Source organism: Monodelphis domestica, chromosome 1, assembly GCF_027887165.1.
Source record: "Monodelphis domestica isolate mMonDom1 chromosome 1, mMonDom1.pri, whole genome shotgun sequence".
NCBI lineage: Eukaryota > Metazoa > Chordata > Mammalia > Didelphimorphia > Didelphidae > Monodelphis > Monodelphis domestica.
In genome coordinates, this window is record NC_077227.1 from 87,890,183 (window position 1) to 87,905,067 (window position 14,885).

Consider the following 14,885-nt stretch of genomic DNA (forward strand, 5'->3'; position numbering starts at 1 on the left):
TGTGTATATGGGTGTGTGTGTTGTCTATCTATATCTGTGTCTGTGGATATATAACAATGTCCATTAGTGAACTGAAGAAGTCATTCAACTCTGCTCTGGATTTCAAAAATTCAAATATTAGGAGCTACAGAAATAGTCACATTATTGGATGAGTCATTCTGAGCAGGGCACATACTGATACCAATAGATATGCCTAACATGAGAGTTAGAAATGAGTATAATTTGCAGCATTATTTTTATATGTGGGAAATTGAATGTGCAGAAGACTTTGTTGACCTCTTAGATAATGACTGCTTATATTATTATCTGTGGCTGTACGATCTTAATGCCTGGTCCAAAGAAACGACAGATTCTCCTTCATTTGCCAGTACTTCTAGTCATCCACTTGGGGATAATCATCATCCCTAAATCATTCCTAGCAGTGGACCTGGCAGAGAGAAGTTGAAATGGATGCATTGCCATGAATAGGATAGAACAGAAACTTATGGCCACAATGGGATGAGTGACATGCAGTATTTCCAAGCAAATGGTCCAACATCCCTATTTTACAGATAAGGAAACTGAAATCCAGGAGTGTGGCTTGGCTTAGAGCACACCTATGCTAAGAATTATTTATCTTGTCATAGAACAAGGAGTCCAGCTTATTAACTGGATCCTACAGAAAGACAAAGGCCCTATATTCTGGTTATTCAAAAAGAGATGATAATAAAGATTTATTTGTTCTGGTGTTTAGTAGAGCTATTGTTTCACTGCATCAACTGATGATGAGTTTGAATGGGTAGATTTATTGAATATCAGTAGAATGATAATTATGTGTTAGCAGTTATCAATCTTGACAAATAAAGCAATCTAATCAGGGAAAAATCTAATACAAAATATGGGGACATTTGATGTAAAAGCAGAATATATATAATGTTAGTTAAATTGAGCCTGCCCAGTAGGGACAAGATTTAGCTTTGATAGTCGAAGATAACTTCTTCTTAGTCTTTTTTATGTTTATATGGCAGTCTCAAGTCTAAAACTTGAGAAAATTATTGAACAATTTCCTATTAGCCTTTGCCCATTTTGACATATGCTTTTCCCCACCATGTTCCTAACAGTGACAATAATCATACCCTTTAAAAACTCAATGTAAGGCCAGAATGAAAGGAAGTATGAAAGAATGAAAATGGGTAACTCAAATTTTCAGACTGACTTAATAATAAACCAAAATAGTTGGATGATCAGTCACTGTGAAGCTAACAAAAGACAGAAAATTCCTTGCTAAGCTCCATATCCACCCAGAAGACATGTCCCAGTGCTGGATACAGACACTGAAGTTTCTTAAGTGCTGAGGTCCATATCAATACCAATGCAATAGAGCCAAGTAGGAGCTTAGTTACATAGCACTGCCTTTTAAGAGCACTGTACAAGAAGTTTTCGAAATCAGTCATCCCCTCAAAAATTACTACGTCTTTGTAAAATATGTTCTTCCTGAATATATGCTGAATGCCTCAATCTTAGAACTTCCACTCTATCCCCTTTGTTTTGTCCCTTTGGAATTGGTTTTCTGGTGAACTTTTGCATGACTTAATAGGGCTTCCTGGTTATTAAAATCCATCAAGTATATGCCTTTTTTCCCCAGAAGTCCTTTTATATTCTGGCTGTGCTTTTTTGTTTAGTCAGTTGTTTCAGTTGTATTCAACTTTTTAGTCCAGTATCTTTGGCAAGAAAACCTTAAAAAGGGACACAGTTGAAAATGACTAAAAAAAAACAAGCAAAATGACCTGTATTTCTGGAGCATTTAAGGAAAGATAAACCTGCTCTTTTTAAGTCTCCATTTTAAAAGGATCATTTAAATATTTGAAGAAAAAAAACATTAATTTGGTTTCCAAGTTTTGTTTTGTTGTTCTGTCTCTTCTCTAGAAAATTTTTCTTTTTATTCCTTACCCTCATGTTTATGAGAACTGAGAATGATTCTTAATATGATTACTCCTAACTTTATTTAATATTAACCTATGTGCCCATAGGATTTCAAATTATCATTGGAAGAGATGGTCAACTGTTACAATTAATAATTGCCACATAAGATTAAAATAGTTAAATGAGCTTGCTTTCATGTCACTTGGTAGTCCTCTGAAGATTGGTCATAGTGTTATTTGGGTTTGATGTAATTTTTAATGCCAAGACATAGATTTTATAGAACATAACATAACTAGAAACATTGACATTAGTTCTGTGAAACATAGAACTATGTTTCTGAATAATAAAAATGGAAAGAACATTAATGATCATCTCATCCAATTTTATCATTTCACAGATGAGGAAACCAAGGTCCAGAAATGTAATTATGACTGACAATCATAGAATCATGTATAGGACTACCTATCCCCTCACACAACATCTGGTCCAACCTCCTCTAAAGAGTGAAACACATTTCTAACATCTTTGGCAAGTGATTATCCAACCTCTACTCATCACCTCCAGTGATGTGGAACCCATATTTTTCAAGATTACTCATTTCATCTTTGGACAATTCTGGTTAATCCAAAATAATCCACAACCTAAGGAATTTGCCCCAAATTAGGAAATGAAGGCATGATGTCTCTTAGAAGGGCTGCTTATTACCACCAAATAATTTTATTTTAATCCTAAAATAGTCTGTCATATTTACAGATCCCAGCTTTTAGCAGATTATATTCTCCACCCACCCTGCACCCAATACACAAAGATGAAACATTCATAATTCCCCAAATTAAATTTTCTTGACAACTATACATTCTTGGTAACTGTGTTGTTGAATGCATTAAGTTTGATATAATTAGTTAATCTTTCTAAATAAATTTAATGAAACAGTATGGATCCATACTGCAAACAAAAATTCTTATTTGAGTCATTTCTGGATTATGAGATGTGATTATAATTTCTCTATGTAAAAATGTATTTCCAAAAGTCTAATACATGTATGCAAGTCAGTTTTGAGTGAGGGCTAGGAGGCCAGAGTTGGGGTAAAGAAGAACTATATTCAAGTCCCTCCTCACACACATTTGTGTATTGTCATCAGACAAATCTCTGATAGTTTAAGTTGCTGAACTCTTTTGTTGGAGAGAGGCTCCACATTGAGAAATCTGGTGTTATGATGAAGTCATAGATCTGGACCAAAAATAAAACACTGTAAACATGTCATTGTTTGTGAAGGGTATTATAGAGCACTGGAGTCAGGAAGGTCTGAGTTCAAATATGGACTTAGATGCTTACTTGCTGTGTGAATCTTGGCAATCACTTTATCCTATTTGCCTCAAGTTTCCTCATCTGTAAAATGAGATGGAGAAGGAAATGACAAACCACTACAGTAACTTTGCCAAGAAATCTCCAAATAGGGTCATGAAGAGTTGAACAATATTAAAACAATTGAGCAACAAAAAATTGGATTTTCTTTTTTATTTAATTTAATTTTTCTCCAATTACCTGTAAAAAATAGTGTCCAACATTTTCAAAGAATATTGAGTCTTTTCTACTTTCCCCATCCCCTCCACTACTTCCCTGTTGAGATGGTAAGCAAACTTACACTAAATTTACATGTGCAATCATGTAAATTTCTTTTCAATATTAATCCTTTTGTGGAAGAAAACTCAAACAATAAAAAATGAAGAAAATAAAAAAATTTTGCTTTCATTTGGATTCACATTCCATGAATTCTTTCTCTAGAAGCAGGTAGCATTTTTATCATGATTAATTTGGAATTGTATTAGATCATTTTATTACTAAAAATTTTTTTTAAACTATCATCCTATCATATTCAACTCACACCTTTGCCTTCTGTCTATGTATATTCCTTCTAACTACTCTAAAAATGATAAAGTTCTTAGGAATTGTAGTAATTATCTTCCCAGGTAGATATGTAAACAGTTTAACATTAATGAATGTCATTTGATTTCTCTTTCCTGTTTACCTTTTTTATGCTTCCTTTGAGTCTTGTATTTGAAGTGAAGTTTTCCATTCAGTTCTAGCCTTTGTATGAAGAATATTTGAAAATTCTCTATTTCATTGAATGCTTATATTTCCCTTGAAGAGTTATGGTCAGTTTTGATGGGTAGATGATTTTTGACTGAAGTCCTAGCTCCTTTGCCCTCTGGATATTCCAGGCTCTCTGATCCTTTAATGTAGAAGCTGTTAAATCTTGTGTCATTCTAATTATGATATTTAAATTGGTTTTTTTTTTGGGGGGGGGTGCTGCTTGCAATATTTTCTCCTTGACCTAGGAGTTCTCTAATTTGGTAGTAATATTTTTGGGAGTTATCCTTTTGGTATCTTTTTCAAGTGGTGTTCAGTGGATTCTTTCAATTTCTATTTTGCTCTATGGTTCTAGAATATCAGGATAGTTTGACTTTGTTTGATTGTTCCTTGATGTTTTATGGAATCTTTGGCTTCCACTTGCCCAATATTAATTTTTTATTTAGCCAATTTTCTTAAAAGAATTCTTTTCCTTGGAGATTTTTTGTACCTCTTTTCCATATTGCTAATCCTGCACTTTAAGAAGTTAAAATTTGGATTAATAATTATGTCTAATGCATAAAAATATAACTGTGAAAAATAATATTCCTTTGACATTACAAATGTAAATAATAGGATGAGGTGGAATGAGAGTATTTCCTCTTTTTAACTATAAGGATTTTTAAAATTATCCTATTACACCTACCATGGCAAGACATTTGTCTGCTTTGTTTTTCCTTCAGTAAAGGTTCAACAGGATTGAATAAATGATGCCTCTGCTCTATGTGATTATATATATATATATATATATATATATATATGTATGTATACATACATATATATGTATATAGCCTCATGGAGATGGGATAGAAAGGCTGGGTGGTGGTGATTATAAGGGAGAAAATCATTCTCATTTTTGTAACTTAAGCAATTCTCTTTTATTATATTGTCAGTTCTGTTCCATTATACTCTACAAGGAGATATCAATGTAAGTTTATCATATGAATTTGTAAATCAAGGTATGACAAATATCACAAAAATACCTCATGTTGTTTATATGTATTGCTATTACTTTTTAAAACATATGTACCAATATCAGTTCACTTTTACTTTCTATTTAGGAGTGATTGGGTGACTTCTTACAAGGTAATGGTAAGCAATGACAGCCATACCTGGATCACTGTTAAGAATGGATCAGGAGATGTGGTGAGTACTAATTATAGTTGACAGCACTAGAACCATAGAAATTTAGAGCTATGAGGGATGTTAGAGATCATCTCCTGTAGTTCCTCCTTACTCTCTCATTTTATAGATGAGGAAATTGAAATGATGCCTGCTGAGGTGAGTCAATTTGCCCAAGGACATACCCCTAGTTAATGGAGGAATAAATACTTAGAAATTAGGTGTCCTAATTCCCAGTTAAGCATCCTTTCTATTGCCTCATAGTACTCAAGAAAAGCTTTAAATGCAAAATAAAAGGATGACTAGTTAGTCAATTTATTTGATGTATCTATAGCCACATTTACTACCTTAATGACTCATATTTCACTCAAAAGTGAAGGTGAGAAAGAATTATGTATAATTGGGTTCTAGATTACCATTCTTAGTAATTATAATTAGTCATTGAAATTCTCATGCACATTTCTTAAAGAATGAAACACACTCAGAATTAACCAGTATTGTGGAACTTCATTATACAACACAGTGAAAAATGCTATTAAAATTGAGTTTTCATAGTTTTAAAAAAAAAATTCTTTAATAGTTTAAAAGTGCCTTTTAAACTGAGCTCTATAAATCAGGCTGATTGTGTATTTTTGTGTGTTTGTGTATATACATATGCATGCATATATGTGTTCTTTCCATATTCCAGAATTGTGATGGTTTGTCCATTCTGGTAACCTTCCACTTAATTACAATCTTTATTTCTCTCTACCAGCAGTAGCTTATTTATGCCTATCTCTAGACAGCCATGGTTGACTGTGTGTGCCATTAGGGCAAAACAATATCTCTGATTACCTTTCTTATCATCCAAGATATATTTTTTGCTTTGTATAAATTATGGGTGTTCAATAAATACTTTTTGACTGAAAGCTTCAGTGATTTGGGGTTTACCTGGAAAGCCTTTCTCTAATCATATAATTCCATTGCTCTGAAATTGTCATCAAATCCTGAATCTCTAAATTTTTTTAATTCAAGAAGAAATTTGGCATGGTGGACAGTGAATTGGCATTAGAGTTAGGGAGATTTAAGTCTTATGTTTGATGCATGCTAGCTTTGTGACCTTGGAAGGTAACTTAACCCTTCAGTATCCCAAGTACTTTTCTTGAGATGACAAATTAAAGAGAGAATGCCATTCTGAACTGATGTATCCAGAGTTGCCCCTATCAAAGAAGTCACATGCCTGGTCCTCAAAAGAACATTTCTTAACTCCTTATACAAAGTTTTAACTCCAATTTTTATCATGGTATTAGAGGACCCAGAATCCCAAAAACTAAGAGTGCTAAAGATAATGTTAAGTGAAAGAAGTACCACTGAGAAGGTTGTTGTAGCATTTTTTGCACTGTCCATTGTAGAGGTTAAAGACAGAGGAATTTTACTAAGAACTTCTGAAGATCCTTCAAACTGAGGCATCATGTGCATTGACCCTTAATGACTTGAGCTCAAAGGTGGGCATAGAAAGGAAACAACAAACTGAGAAAAAAATTATAAAAAATCTCTCTGATAAAGGTCTAATTTCTCAAATTTATAGATATGTTAGTCAAATTTATAAGAATATAAGCCTTGCCGCAATTGACAAATAATTTGGTCAAAGGGTATGAATAAGAAATTTTCAGATGAAGAAATCAGTCATCAATAACCATATAAAAATGTTCCAAATCATTCTTGATTAGAGAAATGCAAATTAATACAAAGCTGAAGTACCACATCACACCCATCCGAATGACCAAATATAGCAGTAAATGAAAGTGGTAAATATTGGAGGGGATGTGGCAAAATTGGGCCACTAATGCATTTTTAGTGCAGTTGTGAACTGATCCAACCATTCTGGAGGGCAGTTTGGAACAAAGCCCAAAGGACTATAAAACTGTGCATGTTCTTTGATCCTGTTATACCACTATTGGGTCTGTATCACAAAGACCTAATAAAAAAGGGGAAAGGACTTACTTTTACAGCTTTTTGTTGTGACAAAGAATAGGAAATTGAGGGAATGTCCATGAATTAGAAAATGGCTGAAAAAATGTGGTACATGTTAGTGATGGAATAATATGCTATAATAAGCAAGATGGTTTCAGAAAAAGTTGGAAAGATCTGCAGGAACTGATGCAGAATGATCACAGCAAAACTAGGAGAACATTGTACACAATAACAGCAATATTGTATGATTATTATCTGTGAAAATATGGCTACTCTCAGCAATACAATGATCTGGGACCATCCTGAAAGACTTATGACTAGGAATGCTATCCACATCCAAAGAGTGAATTGTTGGAGGTGTCTTTCACATCAATGAACTTATTATTTGGGGGTTTTGGTTATGTATAAGTTTGCTCTCCCAACAACAACCAATACAAAAGTGTGCTTTGCATGACAATTAAAGCATTTTTTTAAAAAGTGGGCATAGCAGGAGATAGCAAGTCAATCAGCAAACATTTATTAAATGTCTGTTATGTGCCAGTCACTGTGCTAAGCACAACCTAGTGAAAATTAAGTTGTAAAATTGGTTAAGGGTTAAGAAATGAATGAAATGAACTTCAGTAATCACCAAATTTAGGGATTCTTAACCTGTTTTTGTCCTGAAACCCTTCAATTGTCTGCTAAAGCTCATAGAGCCCTTCTTAGAATGTCTTTAAATTCATAAAATAAAATACAAAGGAAATAAATGAGGTAATGCTTAGACAATGGTTATCAAGTGATTTGCCCAGGGTCACACAGCTAGGAAGTGTCTGAGGTCATATTTGAACTCAAGACCTCCTATCCCTAAATGTGATTCTCAATGCACTGAACCACCTAGCTACCCCTTCACTTATCACTTTAAATTTTTTCATTTCCTGATGAGGAATGACTTGCTTAATACCTCCCAGAGAAGTCCCTAGTAGAGTTTGAACTGAATCCCAGTCCAAGGAGTTCCCAATGTTCCATACTGTCTCTAATGATCTAATTCCCCACCTTCCTCCATATACATCTTTTAACTAGAAGTGAGCTTGTCTTTTTCTGAACTCAGGATTCTTTTCCCATAACTTCTGTAACCATTTATCCTGTAGTAATTTCCTTTATAGATTTTAGTGTATGTTTTATCCCCTAGGTTGATCTTCATACCCCTTTATGTCCTGATTAATCACTTTACCTAGAAGAGTTCCTTCAGTAGACATTGAATGAATTATGATTAGATACTGAATGACTTAATCAGTGAATGAATACTTCTTATATATTTGCCCATTAATGATAGGAACTCCCTTATCTGACATTCAGGCTCTTTTATAACCTGGCTTCAATCTACTTTTCTAGTCCTACTTTATACAATTCTCCTTCATGAATTTTTTTCAGAAAAACTCAATGATTACCTGTTCCTTGAACTCAGTACTCAGAATCATAACATATGAGAATTAGAAAGTACCTCAATGATCATCTAATCCAATCTCCTCACAGAAGTAATCTCCATTCTAATAGAGTGGATAAGTGCTCAACCAGGCCCTGACTAAGATTTCCATTTTTAAACAGTTCTTTTTGGTACAAAATGCTTTCTTATATTAAGGTGAAATCATCCTTTTTCCCAATTTAACTCCTGATTCTTCCCTCTAGATCCTAATGGAATAAGTTTAGTCCCTATTTCTCCTTGGTAGTCCTTTAAATACTTGATGACAGTTATCATTTCCATCTACCTCCTAACCCCTAGACTTCTTTTATCCCCCCAAGTTCCTTTAACAAATTCTCATATGACACCTAATCAATTCTGTTTGCCCTCCTGGTTGCTCCCCTCTTGACATTTCCCATATTATAAAAATCCTTCTTAAATTTTGGTTCTGGTAACTGAATAGAAGCCTCCAAAGGCAATCTATAGTTATAGTTAGGGTAGAATACAATGGGACCATTACCTCCATATTCCTTGAAGTTGTATTCCATTTAACAGAGCCCAGGATCACAAAAACATTTTTAGTTTCTTAATTATGCTGTTGAATCATACTGAACTTTTATTCCTCTCTGAACTTCAGATGTTCTCCAAATACTTGAGTGCATATCCATGCATGCCTCCTCAATGTTATACCTGTGAATTTGATTGTTGTAACAAAGTCCAAGACTTTACATTTGTCCCCCTTTTACTTCAATGCTATTAGTTTATTTTGGAGACTAACTCTTATTATCCACTTTGTTAGCTATTCCCCTCCTCTTTCTGTCTTTTGCAAGTTTAAGAAGCATACCATCTATGCCTCTGTGCAAGTCATTGATAAAAATGTTAAACAACACAGGGCCAAAAGCAGATTCTTAAAGTACTTATTCTGAGAACATTCTACCATTTTGATGTTGAACTACTAATTACTGATCATCCATATTCTACTTCTTTTCTTAGCACAGTCATTCTTCATTTCAGAATCTACCTCTTCCTTCAAAACTTAGCTTAGTTGCCAGCTTCTCTATAAAACCTCCCCTTTGGTCTCCTTCCTTAACATTCTGTATTATGCTCATTTGTGTACCTGCTATATCTCCCTAGAATAATATAAGCCACATGGGGACAGGAAATACTGATTTCTAGCCTTTGTATCCGCAATACCTATGTGCTTCCTTATGTAGAATGTGTATTTAATTAATGAGAAAAAGGAATGAATTACCATGAGTTAACTATCTCATATGATACCCAGTAGAATATTGAGGGGGAAAACAAATCTTTTCCTTTAAATGATAATACAACTATTACTCATCAAACCATGCATTTCTCCTTTGTTCCCAAATAGATATTTGAAGGAAACAGTGAAAAAGAAATCCCAGTCCTCAATGAACTTCCAGTTCCAGTGGTGGCCCGTTATATCCGCATAAACCCTCGGTCATGGTTTGATAATGGGAGTATCTGCTTAAGGCTAGAAATTCTAGGCTGTCCATTACCTGGTAAGTGATCTCTTTGCTTAATGCCTGACATTTTTGCTCAATCAATTAACATTTAAGTGCCTTCTATGTACCAGACATTTTGCACAAAGAAAGGCAAAACCAATTCCTGCTCTCTAAAGGCTTACAGTCTAATGAAAAAGACACTGTGCAAACAGCTGTGCACAAATAAGCTAGAGATGATGATAATTTATATTCAAGGAATACTTAACAGTTTACAAAACATTTCATGTAATTATTTCATTCAGTTTTTATATCACATCAGTGAGGAAGGTAGAGCAAGTATTATGATCACTGTTTTATAGGTGAGGGTAGTTTGTCCATAGCCAGAAGTATTAGAAGGACATAGGTCTAGATCCAAAAGGGACTTCAGAGGCCATTGAGTCCAACCACTTAACATATGAACAGATTGACACTCAAGAAAATGAAATATCTTGCTAAGGGTCATGAAGTAACCATCTTGACTTGCTCTTCTAGCGTGGCAAGAATCCAGTCAAGCCCATGTAGTCTCACTTCACTTCCACTGCACTTCCCACTAGGTCTTAGCTGGCCAGTGCATAAATAGAAATGCAAATCCCCATCTGATTTGGGAAATTGTCTTCTTCTATCATCTGTTAAGCATCAGCATAAAACAGTAGCTATTGCCTGTGTGTTCTCTGCCAACAAAGGCATTGTCAAAGTATAATATACAGTATTGTATTAGGAAAAACCAAGACACAGACTTCTGCTTAAACAAAAGTTATGATTACCTGCAGCTGTTCATATGTCAGAATAGAAAATGAGTTGTGCCATTTAGTTCAACAAAGATTCTCTGTCAGTTTTAAAGGGCAGAGGTCAGGTGGGTGTCTTTCCAAGTTTGTGCCTTTTTAAGGTGGAAGGTGAGGGTTGGTACCCATGACGCTTCAATAATGAATGTTTCATTGGGACGTTATGCTCTTTCTAGAAGTGTTTGAGGAGAAATAGCCTCCCTTACTTATTTATTTTAAGATATTTTTAAAATTTTGAGTTTCCAGTTTTCTCCTTACCTCAAGCCCCTCCTCATTCCTGAGAAGGCAAGAAATAAGATATTAATTATACATGTAAAATCATGCAAAATATATTTCCATATTATCTATGTCAAAAAAATCAAGAAACATAAAGTGTAAGAATTAAGCTTCAATTTGCACTGAGTTCATCAGTTCTCTCTCTAGAGGTGGATAGTATTTTTCATCATGGGTCCTCCAAAATTGTCTTGGATCATTGTATTGATACGAGTACCTAAATCTTTCACAGCTCATTTTTGTTATAATATCACTATTACTGAATACAATGTTTTTCTGGTTCTGCTCATTTCACTTTGTATAAATTCATGTAAATCCTCCCTCATGAGGAAATCATTCCTCACCTCATTTTTTAACTTTTTAAAAGTGTATTTATTTTAACATTTTCTTTTTAAATTTTGAGTTCCAGATTCTTGCCCTTCCTCCTACTCTCCCCTGCCCACTTGAGAAGGCAAACAATATGCTCATCATATCTTAGAACCCAATAGTATTCCATCAAAATTATATACCACAACTTGTTCAGCCATTCCCTAATTGGTGGGTATCCCCTCAATTTCTAATTCTTTGCCAAGTAGGAATCTTCTTCTTGATAACTTTCTTTGCTACATGGACTGGGAAGCATCAACTTAGGTCATGAATGATTATTACCTATAGCCCATGCTAGGTCCTATCATCTACTCTTCTGAGGGGTATCTCAGAAAGGAGAGGGAAAGAGAAAGAATCCAGGGGAAGAAAGGGAAGGGGTCAGAATCCAAGAAGAAGAATACAATCATCCTGGGTTTTATTTAACCAATTATTTCATTTTAAATAGTTAAAATTTATATTTTGGCTAGGTGTCATAAGTGACATCCATTCTGAATAAATGTTTGTCATTCTACTTCATATTTCATGTCCAAATGTTTTTAAATTAATCCAGAAAAGAGAAGAGACAAGTCTACAAACTACAGGCCCAGAAGTTACCTAGCAAAATTTTAGACTATATAGTTAGAGGAACTGAACAGATAAAAAAGGAAATGGGAATCATAAAAAGCTAATATGACTTCCTCAAGAACCAACCACATTTCATTTTTGATGGAGTACTATACTAGTAAATGAGAGACATAGAATACCTAGAATTCAGCTTAGGTTCTAGCCAAGTCTTTGTCAGACATTTATGTTCTTTAGATATAATGGAGAGAAACAGGCAAGGTGGTAGTACACTTGGTTGATTTAGAACTGGTTGAATATCCAAAGTGTTCATTAATAAAATAATGAAGGGGGCAACTGGGTAGCTCAGTGGATTGAGAACCAGGCCTAGAGACGGGAGGTCCTAGGTTCAAATCTGGCCTCAGCCACTTCCTAGCTGTGTGACCCTGGGCAAGTCACTTGACCCCCATTGCCTAGCCTTACACAGCATTGACTCCAAGACAGAAGGTAAGGGTTTCAAAAAAAAAAATAAAATAATGAAAAATTGCATCTCTGAAAATTAAAAAATTTAATTAATTATATGGATAAACACATAGGTAGTATGCTTATAAAATCTGTAGATTACTCCTACACAAAGGTGGGAGTAATAGCTAGTGTATTTGATGGAAGAATAAGATCCAAAAATATTTTGACAGGTTGGAATATTGAGCCAAGTCTAAAGAAAGTAAATTTAACAGGGATAAATGTGATGTCTTACACTTTGTCAAAATGAAAGAGGCATGTCAAGATAAGAGTACATCTGAGGAAAATCTGGGAATTTTAGTGGGCTGCAAACTGTGTGATATGGCCAGAAGAAAAACTAATCTAATAACATTGATATTAACAATCATAGCTAAACTTCATATTGTACCTTAAAATTTATAGAGTGCTTTACATGTATTATCTCATTAAATTCTTTCCACTTCCCTACACCATAGGAGCTGTTGCCATCCCCATTTTACAAAATAGAAAACTGAGAAGTTAATTGACTTGTTCAGAGTTACAAAGCTAGTAATTCTCTGTGGTAAGACTTAGGTCTTTCTGACAAAAAAAAAAATCCAGTGTTCCCTCCACTAAGACAACAAGATGCTTTAAGTGATGGTAAAACTTTCTGTATTTAGGGACATTATAATACTACTGTGCTTTGAGAACATAATATCTAGAATACTAAGTTCTGTTTTCTGCTCCACAGTTCAGAAAAACCATTCTCAATATTTTTAGTTTATTTATAAGCAGGATAATTTCAGGAAAAGCTGGAAATATTATACATGAGCTGATGCAGAGAAAATTAGCAGAACCAGACTTAAATGACTTAGCTAATCTCAGTAATACAAAGAACTGGGACAATTCTGAAAACATGACAAAGAATGCTATTCACCTCTAGAGAAAGAACTGTTGGAGTTGGTTAGAAATCAAAGCATACTATCTTTCACATTAATTTATTTACAGTTTTATTTTTACAACAATGACAATATGGATGTATGTTTCATATGATAATACATGTATAGCCCATATCAAATTGCTTACCATTCCCAAGAGGTGGGGAAGTAAGGGAGAGAGGGAGATAAATTAGGTGTTATAATGTTGGAAAATTTATGTTAAAAATTATCACACGTAAATGGAAAAGTAAAATATCTTTGAATAAAAAAGAAATATTTTCTAGCTTTTTAAGGCTCTGGTTTATTTAAAACTAAACAAATGGAAACTGCTATAATTTTATAGAGCAAGTTGTCATTTATATCCTTTCTTCTTATCTAATGTTTAGTTTGATCTTTACTCATGATAAGCTGATGACCTAACTGTGAACAATTAAATGATTCTGAAATGATCCTTTGGATTTGTTAACCAATCATTTCTGATGTGTTTAGAGGCTTGTCAATTTCATTTTTAAAATGTTTCCCTTTGATATCTACTATATCTAGCACTATTCTTCTATAAGCATATTGTAAGATTAAACAAGTTTTTTCTGGTTTTCATATCTCACTGCTGATTTCCATTAAGCGTCCAGTTCCCTAACATCCTAAGATCTTTCTTTGAATAAACTGACATCACACCATAAAGAAAGTGAGATTCCTGAGGAGTCTATAAAGTCTTCAATTGTTAATTCCTTAATCCCTGACTTTCATTTTCCTGTACAGTTTTCATCATTCTTCTTTGCTGCCCATTTTGTCTTTGAAGAAACTGGGCATCAAAGTATGTGTAGTCTTAATTTGGAGAAAATTATCAGATTCTTTATAGAATTTCTCTATTTCTTTGGCTTCCATGAGAGATGCGGGCATCTAAACTTCAATTAGCTTTAATGTGACTATTTTGCTTAAGCTTTCTGTGAGCACAATAATGTAAGATAACCAGATGCTTCATGAAATGTTTCTCTTTACTATTGAGCAAATGATGAAATCAGTTTCCCCAAATTATTCTTTTCTCTGAAGAGAACCAATGAAGGAAGGGAAGCTATTATAGAAATGTATCATGTGTATTATTTCAATATGGCATTTATATAATAAATTTTCCGAGTTGAATTTCAGACTTCCATAGAAAGTTAGAGTAGGATTGAATCTCTCCATCCATTTTCAATAACAGCCAAATTCTTTCATATTCAAAAGAGCAAATCATTATGAAAATATTATGTTATCCTTAACCACTTGCCTAGTGAATGAAATTATTATTACTAAAGTTTGAGAATCAAGTGAATTCTGTCAATCAACAGGCGTTTAAATGTTTTCTGTATGCTTTCTACAGTTAGAGAAAGAACTATGGGAGTAGAAACACAGAAGAAAAACATACGATAGATCACATGTTTCAATGAGTGTATCATTGGGGATTTTGACTTTA

At 33.9% G+C, this 14,885-nt stretch overlaps 1 protein-coding gene across 2 annotated transcripts in view; it reads left to right on the plus strand.

Moving 5' to 3' along the window:
* Window positions 1-14,885, plus strand: part of CPXM2 (carboxypeptidase X, M14 family member 2) — a 294,314-nt gene that overhangs the window by 170,337 nt on the left and 109,092 nt on the right. For both annotated transcript variants that reach the window (XM_007478849.3, XM_001376113.3), the window contains exons 5-6: window positions 5,094-5,178; window positions 9,921-10,071. In XM_007478849.3, coding sequence (XP_007478911.1) covers window positions 5,094-5,178; window positions 9,921-10,071 — 236 coding nt within the window. The remainder of the gene's footprint in view (window positions 1-5,093; window positions 5,179-9,920; window positions 10,072-14,885) is intronic.